Consider the following 21,211-nt stretch of genomic DNA (forward strand, 5'->3'; position numbering starts at 1 on the left):
GAGGTCATTCCTACCCTGGTCAAAGCCAGGAAGGAGGTGACCGCACAACATTATCACCACATGTGGCGAAAATATGTTGCGTGGTGTGAGGCCAGGAAGGCCCCACGAAGAAATTTCAACTCGGTCGATTCCTGCATTTCCTGCAAACAGGAGTGTCTATGGGCCTCAAATTGGGGTCCATTAAGGTTCAAATTTCGGCCCTGTCGATTTTCTTCCAGAAAGAATTGGCTTCAGTTCCTGAAGTCCAGAAATTTGACAAGGGAGTACTGCATATACAACCCCCTTTTGTGCCTCCAGTGGCACTGTGGGATCTCAACGTAGTCCTGGGATTCCTCAAATCACGTTGGTTTAAACCGCTCAAATCTGTGGATTTGAAATATCTCACATGGAAAGTGACCATGATGTTGGCCCTGGCCTCGGCCAGGCGAGTGTCAGAATTGGCGGCTTTGTCTCACAAAAGCCCATATCTGATTGTCCATTCGGACAGGGCAGAGCTGCGGACTCGTCCCCAGTTTCTCCCTAAGGTGGTGTCAGCGTTTCATCTGAACCAGCTTATTGTGGTACCTGCGGCTACTAGAGACTTGGAGGACTCCAAGTTGCTAGATGTTGTCAGGGCCCTGAAAATATAGATTTCCAGGACGGCTGGAGTCAGGAAAACTGACTTGCTGTTATCCTGTATGCACCCAAAAAACTGGGTGCTCTTGCTTCTAAGCAGACGATTGCTAGTTGAATGTGTAGTACAATTCAGCTTGCACATTCTGTGGCAGGACTGCCACAGCCAAAATATATAAATGCCCATTCCACAAGGAAGGTGGGCTCATCTTGGGCGACTGCCCGAGGGGTCTCGGCTTTACAACTTTGCCGAGCTGCTACTTGGTCAGGGGCACACCCTGGCTGAGGAGGACCTGGAGTTCTCTCACTTGGTGCTGCAGAGTCATCCGCACTCTCCCGCCCGTTTGGGAGCTTTGGTATAATCCCCATGGTCCTGACGGAGTCCCCAGCATCCACTTAGGACGTCAGAGAAAATAAGATTTTACTTACCGATAAATCTATTTCTCGTAGTCCGTAGTGGATGCTGGGCGCCCATCCCAAGTGCGGATTGTCTGCAATACTTGTACATAGTTATTGTTACAAAAAAATCGGGTTGTTATTGTTGTGAGCCGTCTGTTCAGAGGCTCCTACGTTTGTCATACTGTTAACTGGGTTTAGATCACAAGTTATATGGTGTGATTGGTGTGGCTGGTATGAGTCTTACCCGGGATTCAATATCCTTCCTTATTGTGTACGCTCGTCCGGGCACAGTATCCTAACTGAGGCTTGGAGGAGGGTCATAGGGGGAGGAGCCAGTACACACCACCTGATCCTAAAGCTTTAGTTTTGTGCCCTGTCTCCTGCGGAGCCGCTAATCCCCATGGTCCTGACGGAGTCCCCAGCATCCACTTAGGACGTCAGAGAAAATAAGATTTTACTTACCGATAAATCTATTTCTCGTAGTCCGTAGTGGATGCTGGGCGGAGTCCCCAGCATCCACTACGGACTACGAGAAATAGATTTATCGGTAAGTAAAATCTTATTTATTGTTTTAAAGTGTCATTTGTGGTTGTTGACATATTGTATATTGTGACATCAAAAGTGGGCTAATTCAATACAGTTTACTCGCCTCTCTGCAAAGATAGTTAAGAAGATCTGTCATCTGCAAGCGAAGATCAAAGGTACTGTTAAGATCCATTAGCAGGGTTGCGTATTCATATACTTACCCCGAGTGTCACACCACTACTGCACTTTAAGGGTGGGTGATAATGATATAGGGTAATAATAAGTGCTAAGTTTCTTTAAAAGTGTAGTGTAAAATGGGTGTAGCATGAATGACCAGCGGTCAGGACGCTGGTGTTCAGAATACCGACGCTGGCATGCCTACAATTGAAATCCCAACAGGGGCGAGCAATGTCTATTCTCCCCTACACCCTAACTTACCCTTCCCGCAGCCTAAACCTATCCTCCCCCTTTAGTGCCTAACCCTAACCTCCCACCGTTGGTGTCTAAAACTAACCCCCCTCCCCGCATCTTTACCATATCCTGTGTAAAATATATGTTTATGTATGTGCTGTTCATTCCCTAGTGATGTGTGGCACCACTAGGGAATGAATAATGATGTGGCAACTTAGTTGTTCAGTGCCGCTCATTTTCCCCCAACAGTCCTCATACCGGCAGAAGCAGGTGGTGACACTAGCCCAAGCTGATCCTACCTCATGCGGTGGTTTGAGAGAATTAGTTCCCGTTTAAGGTGACTGGTAGCTAATTCAAGCGTTTGCGCAACTAGTCTCGTGCAGTGGCAGCACTCACGAGCAAGAGTTTCATGTAATTAGCTGCGTTAAGTTGCTTCTCCCTTCTAAGTAAGCAATGTGCTACAGTTAATAGTACACCCAGCACTCCTGCCAGGCACAAAGTCCTACTTAATGTAGATCACTACGTGATAAGTGCAGCCTCAGAGCTTGAAAGAGACATCCTTCTTTTGCATTGTGTCAGCCTATCAGTGGCCGTGGGTGTAACAAGCCATAGCCGCTACTATCAGTCACCTCGGTGCCAGCACCGCACTGGTCACTACTAAGTGCTTGATCTGCTCTCCCTGCTATAAGGGGCACGTGGTGGGAAACCAGAGTGACATGGGGGAGCTGAGAGACATCATACTATCAGACATTCTGGTCTCTAATTACAGATGTAGCCACGCTCATCGTTGCCGCTATGCATATGTATGGGCATATGCATCACGGCAGTGTATGCCGTGCCGCAACTAGTCGCAGCCGGTGATTGCACCATTGATATGGCATGCACACCATAGATGCGGGCACACTAGTCACGCCATCCATGTCATAATTATGAGCGTGGCTACATTTGTACATGAGGCAGCCAAAAAAATTGTATGCTTTTCTGGGTGTGGGAATTTAGTGTGGATCTCGCCATCTCAATGTATTTCATGTGAATCTGGCCTTTTAGCGATTCAGCAATTTAGGGGTGCCAAAATTAGATTATATCTTGCCCCCCCAACCTAAATACTTTCCGACGCCCCAGTCCACAGCCTATGGCGAACCACCATTTACTTGCTTGAGGTTTTTAAGAATATGGCAGTTGGAACACAGATGAGTTGTTGCAATCTTCATAGGTGAACAAACAAGAAGCTCAGCAGGGCACAAATAGAGGCATGCTGTCTGCTTCTGCACTAACTCCTCTATACACATATAAGGTTATACTGTGCGTTTGTGCTGTTTTCAAGCCCTGAGGACTGCAGTTGGGAAGTGATATCATGATGGCAATTGAATAGTTGACCTACAGTAACACAATGTTTATTGTAATTGAAAACTTTTATTGGGGTTTCATTTTACGGCATTCTGTAGCCATGCCATTCATAAAGGAGTATTATAAATGTAAAACTATAGTTCCGTTTTTTAGCTGAATTGTAAAATATTCATCATGCCACAAACGAATAGTCAAGAGACCAACTTTGTTCTATAAACATGCCCCCAGAACATTGTTCATCTGTGATAAGTTGTCAGAGTGAATTATGTCACATCTCAGACGTGAATCCTGCAGCTCGCAAGGCTGAAGTACACAACTTTTAAACTAAATGATACTGACTTCTTAGTATGTCCATTATGTTTTGTTTTTTTAAAGTTAACTTTTTTTTTTAATGAACCCATTCTGTATAGCGCAGCAGAGTATACAGGCGATATATAAATAACAGCTCAATTGTATTACAAAACAACTTAGTAACATTTCTGAAAGCTGGGTGCAGTTTTGTGTGCTTCTTCTTAATACATTTCACCACCCATATACCACCACTTGTGGAAATATACCACATACAGTAGGTTTATAAAAACATCATTATTAGATCCACCGTTAACCCATATTTGCCCACTCTCCTGATTTTTTGGAAGGCTCCTGAAAATCGGGTGGTGCTCCCAGCCCCCTGGAAGGACAGGCAAGTGTCCTGGAGCCAATTACCCCACCCCCCCTTCCCACCCTTCCCCAACCTCCCTGCAGCTGTCTTTAGAAGTTGGAGGTCCGGGGCAGCCGATGACGCAATTCGTGCTGAATCACGCCACCATAGTAATCTGCTAGTAATCTGGGCATTGAATAGAAGGGGTGGGGCTACAATGACGCAATCAGGTGTCCACGCCTCCCTGCACCTCCCACCCACATTGAGGTCATGCCCCCTACTATACCAACTTGGCTGCACCCTCCCGCATGGGGCAGCCAGAAAGTCGGTAAGCATGCATTAACCTGCAATAATAAAATAAGATTTTACTTACCGGTAAATCTATTTCTCGTAGTCCGTAGAGGATGCTGGGACTCCGTAAGGACCATGGGGAATAGACGGGCTCCGCAGGAGATAGGGCACTTTAAGAAAGCTTTGGACTCTTGGTGTGCACTGGCTCCTCCCTCTATGCCCCTCCTCCAGACCTCAGTTAGGGAAACTGTGCCCAGATTAGATGGACAGTACGAGGAAGGATTTTTGTAAATCTAAGGGCGAGATTCATACCAGCCACACCAATCACACCGTATAACTTGTGATAAACTTACCCAGTTAACAGTATGAACAACAACATAGCCACGGTTCCACCGAAAAACTATAACATAACCCTTATGTAAGCAATAACTATATACAAGTCTTGCAGAAGAAGTCCGCACTTGGGACGGGCACCCAACATCCTCTACGGTCTACGAGAAATAGATTTACCGTTAACTAAAATCTTATTTTCTCTAACGTCCTTGAGGATGCTGGGACTCCATAAGGACCATGGGGATTATACCAAAGCTCCCAACGGGCGGGAGAGTGCGGATGACTCTGCAGCACCGATTGAGCAAACAGGAGGTCCTCCTCAGCCAGGGTATCAAACTTATAGAACTTTGCAAAGGTGTTTGTCCCCGACCAAGTAGCTGCTCGGCACAACTGTAATGCCGAGACCCCTCGGGCAGCCGCCCAAGAAGAGCCCACTTTCCTAGTGGAGTGGGCCTTAACCGATTTCGGTAACGGCAATCCTGCCGTAGAATGCGCCTGCTGAATCGTGTTACAGATCCAGCGAGCAATAGTCTGCTTTGAAGCAGGAGCGCCAACCTTGTTGGCCGCATACAGAACGAACAAGCTTCAGTCTTCCTGATTCTAGCCGTTCTGGTCACATAAATCTTCAAAGCCCTGACTACATCCAGGGACTCGGAATCCTCCAAGTCCCGTGTAGCCACAGGCACGACAATAGGTTGGTTCACATAAAAAGATGAGACCACTTTTGGCAGAAAGTGAGGGCGAGTCCTCAACTCTGCCCTATCCACGTGAAAAACCAAATATGGGCTTTTATGTGATAAAGCCGCCAATTTGGAAACACGTCTTGCCGAAGCTAACGCCAACAACATGACCACTTTCCACGTGAGGTATTTCAACTCCACAGTTTTGAGTGGTTCAAACCAAGGTGACTTGAGGAAACGTAACACCACGTTAAGATCCCAAGGCGCCACCGGAGGCACAAAGGGAGGCTGAATATGCAGCACGCCCTTCACAAAGGTCTGTACTTCAGGAATAGAGGCCAATTCTCTTTGAAAGAAAATGGATAAGGCCGAAATCTGGACCTTTATGGACCCTAATTTTAGGCCCAAAGTCATTCCTGTTTGAAGGAAGTGGAGTAGACGGCCCAAATGGAACTCCTCCGTAGGAGCAGCTCTGGCCTCACACCAAGAAACATATTTCCGCCATATACGGTAATAATGTTTTAACGTCACGTCTTTCCTAGCCCTGATCAGGGTAGGAATGACTTCCTCCAGAATCCCTTTTTCCGCTAGGATCCGGCGTTCAACCGCCATGCCGTCAAACGCAGCCGCGGTAAGTCTTGGAACAGACAGGGCCCCTGCCGCAGCAGGTCCTGCCTTAGAGGAAGAGGCCACGGATCCCCTGCGAGCAACTCTTGCAGCTCCGGATACCAAGTCCTCCGTGGCCAATCCGGAACAATGAGCATTGTTCTGACCCTGCTTCTTCGTATTATTCTCAACACCTTGGGTTTGAGAGGAAGAGGAGGAAACACATAGACCGATCTGAACACCCAAGGTGTCACCAGAGCGTCTACCGCTACCGCCTGAGGGTCCCTTGACCTGGCGCAATACCGCTTTCGCTTTTTGTTGAGACGGGATGCCATCATGTCGATTTGAGGCAGTCCCCAACGATCCGTGATCTGTGTGAAGACTTCTTGATGAAGTCCCCACTCTCCCGGATGCAGGTCGTGCCTGCTGAGGAAGTCCGCCTCCCAGTTGTCCACCCCCGGGATGAACACCGCTGACAGCGCGCTTTCATGGCCTTCCGCCCAGCGTAGAATCCTGGTCGCTTCTGCCATGGCCATTCTGCTCCTTGTTCCGCCTTGGCGGTTTATATGAGCCACTGCCGTGACATTGTCTGACTGAATCAGAACCAGTTTTCTCTGAAGCAATTCCTCCGCTTGACGCAGGGCGTTGTATATGGCCCTCAACTCCAGGACATTGATGTGGAGACAAGTCACCAGGACCCAGTCCTAAATGCCGAACCTGCGACCTTCTAGTAGGTGAGCACTGTTTAGCCACCACAGGAGAGATACCCTGGTCCTGGGAGACAGTGTGATCCTTTGATGCATTTGTAAATGGGACCCGGACCACTTGTCCAAGAGGTCCCATTGAAAAGGCCTCGCATGGAACCTGCCGAAAGGGATGGCCTCGTAGGAAGCCACCATCTTCCCCAGGACCCGCGTGCAATGATGCACTGAAACCTTTTTTTGGTTTTAATAGGTTCCTGACCATGGCTATGAGTTCCTGAACCTTTTCAATCGGAAGAAAAAACCTTTTTCTGGTCTGTGTCTAGAATCAGCCCCAAAAAGGTCAGACGCGTTGTAGGGACTAGCTGGGACTTCGGTATATTGAGAATCCAGCCGTGTATCTGCAACGTCTTCATGGACAGAGACACGCTGTCCAGCAACCTCTCCCGAGATCTCGCCTTTATGAGGAGATCGTCCAAGTATGGGATAATTGTGACCCCCTGCCTGCGCAGGAGCACCATCATTTCCGCCATTACCTTTGTGAAAATTCTCGGGTCCGTGGAAAGCCCAAACGGCAACGTCTGAAATTGGTAGTGACAGTCCTGCACTGCAAATCTCAGGAACTCCTGTTGCGGGGGGAATATCGGAACATGAAGGTAAGCATCCTTTATGTCCAGGGACACCATCCAATCCCCCCCCTCCAGGCTGGCGATGACCGCCCTGAGTGATTCCATTTTGAACTTGAACCTCTTCAAGTACAGGTTCAGAGATTTCAGGTTTAAAATGGGTCTGACCGAACCGTCCGGTTTCGGGACCACAAACAGGGTTGAGTAATATCCCTCTCCTTGCTGGAAATGAGGAACTGTGACAATCACCTGTGGAATATACAATTTTTGGATTGCTGCCAACACTAGCTCCCTCTCTGACGGGGAAGCCGGCAGAGCCGATTTGAAAAATCGGCGAGGAGGCAAGTCTTCGAATTCCAGCCTGTATCCCTGAGAAACAATCTCTAATGCCCAGGGATCCACCTGCGAGTGAACCCAGACGTGGCTGAAAAATCGAAGACGAGCCCCCACCAGATCTGCCTCCCCTCGGAAAGCCCCAGCGTCATGCGGTGGACTTTGCAGACGCAGGGGAGGACTTCTGCTCTTGGGAACTAGCTGTGTGCAGCTTTTTTCCCCTGCCTTTCCCTCTGGCAACAAAGGATGATCCACGTACCTTCTTGTTTTTATTGGAACGAAAGGACTGCATTTGATAATGAGGTGCCTTTTTTGTATGCTGCGGGGGGACATAAGGTAAGAAATTTGACTTGCCAGCCGTAGCCGTAGAGACAAGATCCGAGAGGCCGTCTCCAAACAACTCCACCCCTTTGTAAGGCAAGGACTCCATATGCCGCTTTGAATCGGCATCTCCCGTCCACTGTCGGGTCCACAAGAGCCGCCTAGCAGAAATAGACATAGCATTTATTCTGGAGCTTAATAAACAAATGTCTCTCTGAGCATCCCTCATATACAAGGCAGCATCTCTGATATGCTCTATGGTCATTTGAATGGCGTCCCTATCTAAGGTGTCAATTTCCGTAGATAAGGAATCTGCCCATGCCACAACCGCACTACAAACCCAGGTCGACGCCATAGCTGGTCGAGCAATAGTACCGGAATGATTGTAAATGTGCTTTAAGGTAATTTCCTGCCTGCGATCAGCAGGTTCCTTGAGGGAAGCCGTATCCTGAGAAGGCAGTGCCACCTTTTTGGACAAACGTGTCAGCGCCTTGTCAACTTTTGGCGAAGATTCCCAGCGTATCCTATCAGTTTGTGGAAAAGGATACGCCATGAGAATCCTTTTGGGAACTTGTGGTCTCCTATCCGGAGATTCCCAAGCCTTTTCGCACAAGTCACTTAATTCAAATGAGGATGGAAAAGTGACTTCAGGCTTTTTCCCTTTATACATGTGTACCCTCGTGTCAGGGACAGGGGGTTCCTCAGTAATATGCAAAACCTCTTTAATGGCAAATAATCATGTACCGTATACCCTTAGCCACCTTTGGCTGTAATTTTGCATCTTCATAGTCGACACTAGAGTCAGTATCTGTGTCGGTATCTGTGTCATCGATCTGGGATATGGTGCGCTTCTGAGACCCCGAAGGACCTGGCCCCCCAGGGACAGGCATGGACTGGCTACCTGACTGATCCCTAGCTTCTGCCTTGTCTAATCTTTTATGCAATAGATTGACAGTTGCATTCAATACATTCAGCATATCCACCCATTCCGGTGTCGGCGTTGCCGACGGCGACCTGACATTCAAGCACTCCCCCTCCACATTAAGCGAGCCTTCCTCGTCAAACATGTCGACACACGCGTACCGACACACTTCACACACACACACAGGGAACCCCTTTCCTGAAGACAGTATCCCTGTCAAGGCCCTTTGGAGAGACAGAGAGAGAGTATGCCAGCACACACCCCAGTGCAATAACCCTGGAGACGAACACAAATTGTTTTTCCCCAGCAGCGCTGTATAATATGTAAACCGCCAATTATGTGCCCCCCCCCCCCTCTTTTAAGCACCCTTTCATCGTGTGTAAGCAGGGGAGAGTCCGGGGAGCTTCCTCTCAGCAGTGCTGTGGAGATAAAATGGCGCTGGTGAGTGCTGAGGGAGAAGCCCCACCCCCTCGGCGGCGGGCTTCTGTCCCGCTCAAACTTAGTAAAATATGGCGGGGGCTCTTTTATATACATGTACAGAGCCCACCTGTACATGTATATAGCCTTTTTGCCATGCAGAGGTATATATTGCTGCCCAGGGCGCCCCCCCCTGCGCCCTGCTCCCTTACAGTGAACGGAGTATGTGAGGTGTATGGGAGCAATGACGCACAGCTGCAGTGCTGTGCGTTACCTCAGTGAAGCTGAAGGCTTCTGCCGCCTGACGACTTCTGTCTTCTGTACTTCTAGCTCTGTGAGAACAGCGGCGCGGCTCCGGGGGTGGACGCCCAGTAAGAACCTGCGTTCACCCCCTCTGGAGCTAATGGTGTCAAGTAGCCGAGGAAGCAGAGCCTATCTTTGACAAGAAGGTCTGCTCCTCTCTCCTCAGTCCCTCGATGCAGGGAGCCTGTTGCCAGCAGTGCTCCCTGTGAAAAAGTAGTAAAAGGTAGAAAAAAAAATCCAAACAAAAATGCTTCTAGGCAGAGAACTCTGGAGAGCTCTCTGCAGTGCACCCATCTTGCTCTGGGCACAGTGTAAAACTGAGGTCTGGAGGAGGGGCATAGAGGGAGGAGCCAGTGCACACCCAGAGTCCAAAGCTTTCTTAAAGTGCCCTATCTCCTGCGGAGCCCGTCTATTTCCCATGGTCCTTACGGAGTCCCAGCATCCTCAAGGACGTTAGAGAAATGTGATTTATTACATTACTGGTTCAGAGGCTTGCTGGTCCAAACTTTCTAACATTATAACTCTTTATGCATATAACGCTAACATATTAAGCAGCATTGGAGAATGTTTATTCATTCACACAATCCCTACAATCAGGGACGTCAAGAGCTCCGATGGGCCCTGGTACTGGGGAGGCATGGCCAAATCAGGGAGGTGTGTCCATACCCTTCCACAGAAAATGTAAAGAAAATTGTGCGCTTGGCACAGGGGGTGGCTCTTGGGGGGAGGGGCACTTTTCTCTGCTCACTACCACTTTGGCTGCAGAGCCGCGCAGCCACAGTGTCATATTGGGCAGTGAGAGAGAGGAGATTGCTTCTGCTCAGAGGCTGCAGTCTCCTCTCTCTCACTGCCTGACGTGCCATTGCAGCTGCACTGCTATACAGATGCAGCAGTAGTGGGCAGAGAAGAGATGTTACAGGTGGTGGCACTCGCTCTGACCTGGGTAAATTGCCCCCCCACCTCCCCCCCCCGGCGCTTTTGCCTACAATATAATTCCCTATCACAGACACACAAACGTAGCCCAATTTAATTGATGCCAAATAACCTACCAATTCACCCATGGAATGTTGGTGGAAACCATGGGCACCCGGGAAAAGAATCTAAACTCCAAAACAACAAAAAAAGGAAGTAAATAATAACAGTGTACATTGCAGGTGATTGTACGGCAGGCAAGCCATCATTTGCCAAAGGACGTCAGAAGGTTTGTATTAATAAGACACAAAAAAGTAAAGCATGATCTATGATTTTACTCTTATGGTGTGTACACACGGTTATATATTTTCTTACGACTTTGAATATATACTGTAGTCAAAATCGTAAGAAAAGATAGTGCAGATCGCAAGGTGAAAGTCACCTTGCGATGCCGATGCGCGGTCCCGCACGGTCGGCATCGCAAGCCTAGATAGACTGTGCAGGCAAGTCAATTTTGACTATCTCGTAGAAAAGATAGTAAAAATTGTCACTTAGCCAAAATCGCACATAGGGGCTAATTCAGTAAGGATCGTAAAAAGTACAAATGAGCAAAAACTGTGACCAATCGCAAAATTGCGAAAGCACGCCCAAACGGAAAATCTGCAACACTAATTTAATGTTACAAAAAAAGGTGGACTTGCCAAATTTGATAATTTTGCGATGAGATTTAAAATTCCACATTTTTTGTGAAAAAACTTACTTAGTCGCATTTTTTGCGTAAACATTTCTGATATCACAATTTAACATCAGCCACACATACCATTGAGCCAACCATGTCTACTGACAGGATGCCTCAAACAGCAAGACGAGCTACTTCCGCTGGTGAATCCACAAACGCAGGCGGAAATAGGAAAAAAATAGGGGTTTTTTATGTTGAAAGTTTTCATACATGACATCTTAATGTTTCTTTGTTATTATTAACATTCCTTATGTTTTTGTTTAATGTGAAAATATGAAAGAAAAAAAAAGTGATGTTATTGAACATATGTTTCTTTGTCAAGGGGGAAAAAAAAACCTTGCACATGTACAGTATGTGGGTATGATTTTTGGAGATAATAATTGTTTGTTGCTTTAAATCAGAAAAAAACTCAGCTTTTAAACAAAAAGCCATTAACCAAACAAAACAAAAAATAACCTTGCTTGTAAATGTTATTGTACATGTTTGTAGGAAAACAAGTGTGTTCTTGACAAACCTGCATTGTTATTAACTTAGGGGGTCATTCCGAGTTGATCACTAGCTGCATTCGTTCGCTGTGCAGCGATGAGGCAAAATAATGGCACTTCTGCGCATGCGCGACGTACTTTTACAACAGCCGATGTAGTTTCACACAGGGTCTAGCGAAGCTTTTCAATCGCACTGCTGACCGCAGAGTGATTGACATGAAGTGGGCGTTTCTGGGTGTCAACTGACGGTTTTCAGGGAGTGTTCGGAAAAACGCAGGCGTGCCAGGAAAAACGCAGGGTTGGCTGGCCGAATGCAGGGCGTGTTTGTGACGTCAAAACAGGAACTGAACAGTCTGAAGTCATCGCAAGCGCCGAGTAGGTATTGAGCTACTCTAAAACTGCACAAAAAACTTTGCCGCCGCTCTGCGATCCTTTCGTTCGCTAAGCTAAAATACACTCCCAGTGGGAGGCGTCATAGCGTTTGCACGGCTGCTAAAAACTGCTAGCGAGCGAACAACTCGGAATGACCCCCCTAAAGAATTATTAGGTTACTACTAACATATACAGTATTTTAGAGTAATACATGTGTTAAATAGTTTAAAGCTCCCTTACATGTTGTTAAGTTTCAATGCAGCTGAATAAAGTAAATTGTGGTCAGCAGTATGAGCTGCTTCAGCTGGGTGTAATGAAGCAATGATTGCAGTATACATCCAACATTCTACAACTGAGGTCAGCTTGTGCGGATTTTAAGGAAGACCTGTAGTCACTCAGAAAGTGCACACCATAAATGTGCGTTCAGTTGCAAAATATGCGTATGTCCCACCTATCTAAAATCTGCATACGCCCACAACACGCCCCTGCTCGTAGTTTTTGCGAGTCCAACCCTTTAGTACGCCCCCTACACACCTAGTTTTCGTAGTGCATACGCAGTTTTTGCTACGTCTCAGAAGTTGTATTTTTTTGTCTCAGATTTGACGTATTTTCGAAATTTGTGATTTTTGTAGTTTTGCGTTCTTTGTTGAATTAGCCCCACAGTCAGTATCGCAAGCACAGTCATTATGTGCTTGCGATGCCGACCTAGCCCCTGTCACATAGTGAGAATCGAGGTTAGCACGAATCTCACCGTGTGTATGCACCTTTACAATGTTATGTTTGACAACCAGCTAAAGACTAAAGAAAAGGAAAAAAACAACCGTAAAAATATATAATAGATTGTCTAAATGCCTAAATAATGAATCATATGCACTTTAATAGTTCCGAATACAATTGGCCTAAAATGACAACAGACAAAAAAACCATTTGATAGTTTGGGGATAAGGAGAAAATCTCTATCTCATCCAAACCCACTGTCACACAGGTCTTTTGTCTAATTGCATATATTAATGTCTCTTCACGTTCCATGAACCAGACACTCATCGTATGAGTCACTACACTAGCAAAATAATGTGGGAGTGCTAAAATAGACAGTATTTCATAAGGTCTGGGAAGTGATATGAATTGTGTATATGAGGTGTAGAAGTAAGGCTGTCTGCTCAATTCTTCCTTTCCATGTTGTGTCCTAGGCTGACCAGTTCTCTGGGTTTCATATCAGATCTGTGCTGTGTGTTCCCATATGGAATAGCAACCATCAGATCATTGGTAAGTCTACTAGGTAACAGAAGACTCTCTTTAATTCATTGTAACAGTTTCTTAAATTGCTTATGGCAGCCTGTAATCTCAGGGGGTTCACTACGGCTGGCCGGCGGTCGGCTCCCGGCGACCAGCATACCGGCGCCGGGAGGCCACCGCCGGCTTACCGACAGTGTGGCGAGCGCAAATGAGCCCCTTGCGGGCTCGCTGCTCTCGCCACGCTACGGGCACGGTGGCGCGCTACGCGCATCACACTATTTTATTCTCCCTCTATGGGGGTCGTGGACCCCCACGAGGGAAAATAAGTGTCGGTATGCCGGCTGTCGGGCTCCCGGCGCCGGTATACTGAGCGCCGGGAGCCCGACCGCCGGCATACAGAAGACCACCCATCTCAGGTTTGATTTTACTACATGATAGGTATTTTAAACCCTGGTGCATGCATTGGGAATTTGGAAATGTTGATACTTACACATTCTCCTAGTAGTGCCCCAAAATTGATGATATGATAGTGGTATGGCAATATAGGGCCTAAGCCAGCATTAGGCTGCGGCAGCGTTCTCTTGCTGAAACCCTCTGAAGTGTGCGCATGTGCAGCAGCTGCACTGCGCGTGTGCAGACACATCTCACTTATGCAAACGCCTCTGCCTGATTGACAGGCAGAGGTGTCCATGGGGCGAGAGGGGGCGATGATTTGGCATTTAAGGGCCACGTCCGGAATGTTTTCGAGGTGGGCCACGGCAGCTGTGTGATGTGACGCAGCCGCTGTGACCTGAAACATGGCGAGTAGCCGTCTGCCTTCGCAGCTAGGCTGCATAGGCAGATGACTACCCTAAACATGCGAAAGCATTGCCGCCGTGCAATGCTTACGCATGTGTGCGTGGGGCAGGGCCCGGCAAGCGGGGCGGACTTGCCCTGTGTTGGGTGTCACCCCACATGTCACAGTAATGGATCGTAGATGTGCAAATTTTCGCACATCTACAATTCATGATCATTTAGGGGTACATTTACTAAGCAGTGATAAGAGCAGAGAAGTGAGCCAGTGGAGATATTTCCCCTTCAACCAATCAGCAGCTCTGTATCATTTTATAGTATGCAAATTATAGATGTCAATTCAGTGCTGATTGGTTGCCATGGGCAACTTCTCCACTGGCTCACTTCTCCGCTCTTATCACTGCTTAGTAAATGTCCCCCTGAGTCCCTTGGTCATAGTGTTCACAGTATGGCAAATGATTACATTACTATAGCCCCTTTAGTATATTTACTGAAATCAAAATAATATTGTGTATCTGATTGTACTGTGTGGTCTGCTTATGAGTGATTACTGTATAGTCATTATTGACAATGCATTTTCTATATATTTATAGGTGTAGCACAAGTGTTGAACAGACTAGATGGAAAGCCTTTTGATGATGCAGATCAAAGACTGTTTGAGGTAAGAATGTGACCCACAAGTAAAAAACAACGTTACCAAGCTCTGTCATGCTTAAGGATATGACTTTTGGAAACTGTTGTATTTTCCGATGCCAACACTATAAACCCACACACGTTTAGGCATATCTATAATGCAGAGATTTTCAACCTTTTACAACTCGCGGCACACTGAACAAGATTTAAATATTGCCATGGCACACTCATATATAATGGTGAGGCATGGTGCCGTTGCGTGTCCTAGGAGGTCATGTCGCAGCTTCTCCTTAGGTAACGCCTGAGCCACATCTGAGAAAGCCAGAAGAGCCCAACACTGCCCGGGCCCAAAATTAGAAATGGCTCTGCAACCACTAAACCCACCAGTATGGATCGTTCCAGGGCCTCAGTAGTGGCAAAACACTGACGGGCCTGGCTCTTCTTCCATGGCGGCACACCTGCAGACTGCTCAGTGGCTGAAAAACACCGCTATAATGGATGCAGAGTGCGTGGTGTACTTAGTCACAGTGAGGGTGAAGCGGGAGGGGGTTTCAAACTATGGAGAGAGAGAAAGTAAAGAGAGACAAAGTACCAGCCAATCAGCTCCTAACTGTCATGTTACAGGCTGTGTTTGAAAAATGACAGTTAGGAGCTGTTTAGTTGGTACATTATTGCTCTCCAAAACACTATGGCAGGGGCGTCAAACTTGTGGTCCTCCAGCTGTTGCGGAACTACACATCCCAGCATGCCCTCCCACAGTTATAAAATGTATGGCAATGCATGCTGGGATGTGTAGTTCCAAAACAGCTGGTGTGCTGCGAGTTTGACACCCCTGCACTAGGGGGTCTATTTACTAAGCTTTGGCTGGAGATAAAATGGATGGAAATAAGGTACCAGCCAATCAGCTCCTAACTGATATGTTACAGGCTGTGTTTGAAAAATAACAGGAGCTGGTTGGTTGGTAGTTTATCTCCGTCCACTTTCTCTCCATTGAAGACTTAGTAAATAGACCCCTAAGACACTAAGAGATCGGAATGTAGTTACTCTGATCTCACAGCTCCCCTTTACTGCATTATAAAAACACTACTTCAGAAAAGATCTCACAGCTCCCCTTTCTATTGCACATAAAGAACATTGGGGCAGATGTATTAACCTGGAGAAGGCGTAAGGAAGTGATAAACCAGTGATATGTGCAAGGTGATAAAGGCAGCAGCCAATCGGATCTTAACTGTTAATTTACATATTGGAGCTGATTGGCTGGTGTTTTTATCACCTTGCACATATCACTGATTTATCACTTCCTTATGCTTTCTCCAGGTTAATACATCTGCCCCATTAATTGGCATAAACAAGTCTGAAGAAGTGGGCAGCATACCTGTGAATCGCGTAAGAACTTTATGCTATGCTTCTTCCATATGCCTTATGCAAAACATTGGTTTTCCTGCCACCTGTGGGGTGTTTGAACCAACTGCAATGGGCCCTTAAATAATTTTGAAGCCATTTATAAGAAGTGATATTGACACTTTTGATTGGTAGAATCTGCGAGGAAAAATGACCTTCCCTATTCTACAGTGTTAAGTGTATGAGAAACACTTCAGATGAGCCAAGTAATATTTTTTTTTTAGTTTCGGGATCTAAGAAGGTGAGGAAAAAAAAATCCTTTCTCCGATATTTCACCAGAGAAGGGTCTTTCCTCAACTTTTCCCAAATAATTAAAAGATTTACATCAGATAAATTAGCGCTTTCTCCAGCGCTCACCTAGAGAGCATTGCTTACCTTCCAACATATAGGCTAAAGACTTCCAACATATATTAAGCAACAAAAATATTTTCATTTCATGAGCAAGTAAGATGATGTTACCCTATGCTCAGCAATGAAGACCTGTGCAGTCCGAAAGGCTTTGCTGCATCCTCACCAGGTAAATTGTAACATAGGCACACTCTGTATTGCTGAGCAGGGCAGTATAGAGCCTGGCCGGGCCCAGGTACTTTTCAGGGGGCATGGCCTAATCATGGGTGGCGTGGACCTGCACGCTTAGAAAACAATACAGAAATATTAGCGCCTCCCTGGCCACACTGCAGTGCGTGCTGGACTGAGGAGAAGAACTGCAGCTGCTGCTGCTTCCAGCTAAGGGGAGAGCGGGCCTTGGGCTCTCTATGGGCTCCTGCATCAGGCCTGGGCCAGGTAAAATAGTTCCGGCCCACCCTCCCTAGGCACCACTGTTGCTGAGATAGGGATAAAGATTTGTAGTTAGCGCTAACATTAATAAATAGACCACTTGGGGTATATTTACTAAAGTGCAGGTTTTTAGAAGTGGAGATATTGCCCAGAGCAACCAATCAGATTCTACTTAGCTTTTATCTAGCACCTTCTACAAGATAATGGCTAGAATCTGATTGGTTGCTGTGAGCAACAGCTCCAATTCTAAAAACCCACACCTTAGTAAATGTACCCCATAGGGGTCTGTTCACTAAGCCTTGGTTGGAGAAAAAGTGGACGGAGATAAAGTACCATCCAATCAGCTCCCAACTGTCATTCCACAGGCTTGGTTTGAAAAATGACAATTAGTAGCTGATTGGCTGGTACTTTATCTCCGTCTGCTTTATCTCCATCCAAGGCTTAGTAAATAGACCCCATAGTTAGTCTGTTCATTCTCATTTGCATAAAGTGGCATCTACAATTAAGCAACACATCCCAAGAAGGATGACATACCCAGGCTTGCAACTGGAAAAGTGAGTATATTTAGAGTAAAGAGCTAGCCATAGGTGGTTTTATGGTCTTATTGAACATTTAAATGTTTATTACATTTTAACTAATACCCCTTATCCACTTGCTAGCAGGGGTCGCAGCCGGGAGCCTGACACGGCTGCGACCCGTGCTAGAGCCCCCTTCTACACTCAGCTCACCAACTCGGCATATTGCTGACGCGGACGGGGTGGCGCTGGGAGACCACATGATATCCCAGCGCCGCCCTTCCATACACTGTGAACGGGAGCTGTGTCGCATCGACACGGAACCCGGCAAGCTACCCGGGTAGGATTCCCAGATCACTTGATCCGGGAATTTGCAGGGTGGGCCGTTTCCACTAGAAACAAACACAGGTAAATGTGCCCCCCCCCCCCCCCCCCCCGCGCATTTACCTGTGTTTTTAGAGCTAGTGGAAAAGGGGTATTAATGTTGCCTGAACTGTGTATGTATTGGAATTATTTGCCATTTTTTCAGTAAATATTACCTACAGTAGATATTACCAAAAATGACAATTGTGTTTGTTTATTTGTGTTTTAATTGTGTAGGCTTTTGTCATATTTTGTGGCCTTGGGATTAACAACACCATAATGTACGATCAGGTGAAGAAATCATGGGCAAAGCAATCGGTGGCTCTTGATGTGAGTAATCTTACATTTAACAGAAAAGAAAAACGTTTGTACATAAAGGATTTCTTATGAAAGATTGATAGTATTTTACACATTACATTCCAGACTTTGAAGTTAGTGTACTACATATGTACATACTGGGCTCATTAATGATCTCAGCCTCACAAGATAACGGCATTTGCAGAGGAGCAGAACTAGGCGCCTGCTAATGGAAAGAGTTGGGCAGAGCAATGGTGTTTCCTGCTTAGTCCTTCAGCACAGAAATTAGATATTATTTTGTGGAGCGAGATTACTGACATGGGATAATTGGTGTGGATGAAATGTTAGGGTCAATCCGTGCAACATGGATAGGTGAATCACGTATATACTGTCACACTGAAAACCTAGCCATCTAATCGCATCTCTTGGCATTTCCATTTAGACTACTGCAGAAAAGGAGATTGTCATTTGGTTTTTAAATAGATTTTTGTATTTAATTGGATATGTATTTCTGTTTGTATTTAGTAAATGGAACATATGAATTTTGCATTTATTAATAACACAAATTTCTCTCTTGTGTATTTGACATTTCTTTATATTCAGTGGTCGAAGTGGGAATTTTGAAGTGGGGGTATGGAAAATTGAAAGAGGTATAATGTCCACTACAGGGTGTACTGTTGGCATGCGCGCCAAAAAAGGGGTGTGTCCAATCACAAGGGGCATGTCCTTAAGAGGCACTGGATGAGAGGGAGGACACATGGAGGAAGGACTGAGGGGGACGGGGGCATTGGGTGAGAGGGAGGATGCAGAGTGGGAGGAGATATTGGGGAGAGGGACAGAGGAAGGGGGGATGCTGGCTGGGAGAGGAAGGAGGGTGGGAAAAGGACATATTGGGGATTGGGACACTGGATGGGAGAGGGTTGCAGGGTGGGAGAGGGGCACCAGGTGATAGGGGATATGCAGGGTGTGAGTAGGACATATTGGGGAGTGGGACAAAGGAAGAGGGAGGACGCAGGATGGGAGAGGGGCACCAGGTGAGAGGGGGGATGCGGGGTGGGAGGAGGATACTGTATATTGGGGAGGACAGAGGAAGAGGAGGATGCTGGGTGGGAGAGGATGCAGGGTGAGAGGGGGGGTGCAGGGTGAGGGGGGGTGCAGGGTGGGAGAGGACGCAGGGAGAGAGGGGGGATGCAGGGTGGAGGAGGACATTGGGGAGAGGGCCAGAGGAATAGGGGTGACGCAGGATGGGAGAGGGGCACCAGGTGAGAGGGAGGATGCAGGGAGGGAGGAGGATATATTGGGGAGAGGAACAGAGGAAGAGGGGGTTGCAGGGTGGTACAGAATGCAGGGTGAGAGGGGGGCTCAGGGTGAGAGGGTTTGTGCAGGGTAGGAGAGGACGCTGGGAGAGAGGGGGGGTGCAGTGTGGGAAAGGGACATACTGTATTGGGGATTGTAATTTAAAGTTAAAACCTACCAGTCCGCCGCTGCAGATACAGGGGCTTCGGCAGTGGCAGGGACAAGAGCTGGACGCACCCCATGTGGACGCCCGCAATGGCAGGGAAGGAGAGCCGGGTGCATCCCACATGAGCACTGAGCAGGGACGGTAGCAGCATCTTCCCCCGCCTTCTGCTGCACTCTGTTTCATTCAATAAAAAAAACCACTTCCAGTTAATTAAAAACGAAGTGCCGGTATGCCATACTGCTGCATACCGGCACACTTCGACCACTGTTTATATTACTATATTGTATACAAATAGGGTAATGCCACTTTAGCATTTACTACTAACAAACATCGCTGTGCCATCTGTACCTTATCATGGAGCACAAGTGCACAATTTATTTTGCCAGACAACCTACAGATGTGTCCTCAAACATCTTTGCTGCAGTCACGCCAAACAGCCCCTCTTGGCGCGCCAGGTCGCGTGAGAATCTTTTAGCGATACGTGTCATTTTTAGTTATTTTTTTGCCGAAAATTAGTCACAATGCAATTTGACTGGGACGCACCAGGAGACTGTGCTGATTGATTTGATATATGATATTTATATATCTGTGTATGACTGAGACTCTGTATACAAGTTCTGTTCTGCTCCGTATACAGGCCCTCATTCCGAGCTGATCGCTAGCTGCTTTCGGTCGCAGCGCGGCGATTAGGTGAAAAATCGGCATTTCTGCGCATGCGTATGGTGCGCATGCGTATGGTGCGCAGTGCGCACGCGCGACGTACTTTCACACAAAACTATGCAGTTTCACACAAGGTCTAGCGACGCTTTTCAATCGCACTGCCGATCGGTGAGTGATTGACAGGAAGTGGGTGTTTCTGGGCGGAAACTGACCATTTTCGGGGAGTGTGTGTAAAAACGCAGGCATGCCCGATAAAAACGCAGGAGTGGCTGGGGAAACGGGGTGTGGCTGGCCGAACGCAGGGCGTGTTTGTGATGTCAAATCAGGAACTAAACAGTCCGAAGTGATCGCAATCTAGGAGTAGGTCTTGAGCTACTCAGAAACTGCACAATCTTTTTTTGGAGCAGTTCTGCTATCCTTTCGTTCGCACTTCTGCTAAGCTAAAATACACTTCCCGAGGGCGGCGGCCTAGCGTTAGCACTGCTGCTGAAAGCAGCTAGCAAGCGATCAACTCGGAATGAGGGCCACAGACTCCATCACAGACAGATACACAATTACTCAGCACAGACTCCTTGCGTGTCCTAGTCACATTGCGTTGCAATTAAGATGCATTTTTGGCAAAAAAAGACGCCTTACGTTAGCAGAGTTGTACTTGGCGCCTCACTTATGCCAGGCATCTCACGCTGCATGGCGTATTGAGGCAAGAGGTATGCATCTGTACTGTACATCTGGTCCAGTTGCTGCTATTTTTCAACTGGATGTCCGGCCAAATGTTACAGCATGTACCAGTGTCTAACTAGGGCATGAAGGGCCCACCGGGGTGTATGCAGTATTATGGGCCCATGCTTAAGGGGTGTGGCCAGCCACCAAAAGGGGTGTGGCAAGCCATTGCAGATGCTTGACTATCAATTAGGCAAATCTTGGTGTTATTTTTATAGAAGTGAACCAAGAACCCATGTTTACTAGTGGTCCTGCTCCAATAGGTAACTCACCTCTAATAGAGTGACAATGCACAATCTGAGTCTGGAAAACAAGGGGGTGGGCCCTCGTGTAGTGGGGCTCACCAGGGAATGCCCCTAAGGGCCAAATCATCCCTGGTA

General features: G+C 47.1%; 1 protein-coding gene across 4 annotated transcripts in view; it reads left to right on the forward strand.

The window, feature by feature from the left end:
* Nucleotides 1-21,211, forward strand: part of PDE11A (phosphodiesterase 11A) — a 1,092,065-nt gene that overhangs the window by 638,837 nt on the left and 432,017 nt on the right. For all 4 annotated transcript variants that reach the window (XM_063933388.1, XM_063933389.1, XM_063933390.1 and 1 more), the window contains exons 7-9: nt 13,166-13,241; nt 14,597-14,664; nt 17,930-18,022. In XM_063933388.1, the coding sequence (XP_063789458.1) occupies nt 13,166-13,241; nt 14,597-14,664; nt 17,930-18,022 (237 nt within the window). The remainder of the gene's footprint in view (nt 1-13,165; nt 13,242-14,596; nt 14,665-17,929; nt 18,023-21,211) is intronic.

This window comes from Pseudophryne corroboree, chromosome 7 (genome assembly GCF_028390025.1).
Source record: "Pseudophryne corroboree isolate aPseCor3 chromosome 7, aPseCor3.hap2, whole genome shotgun sequence".
Lineage (NCBI taxonomy): Eukaryota > Metazoa > Chordata > Amphibia > Anura > Myobatrachidae > Pseudophryne > Pseudophryne corroboree.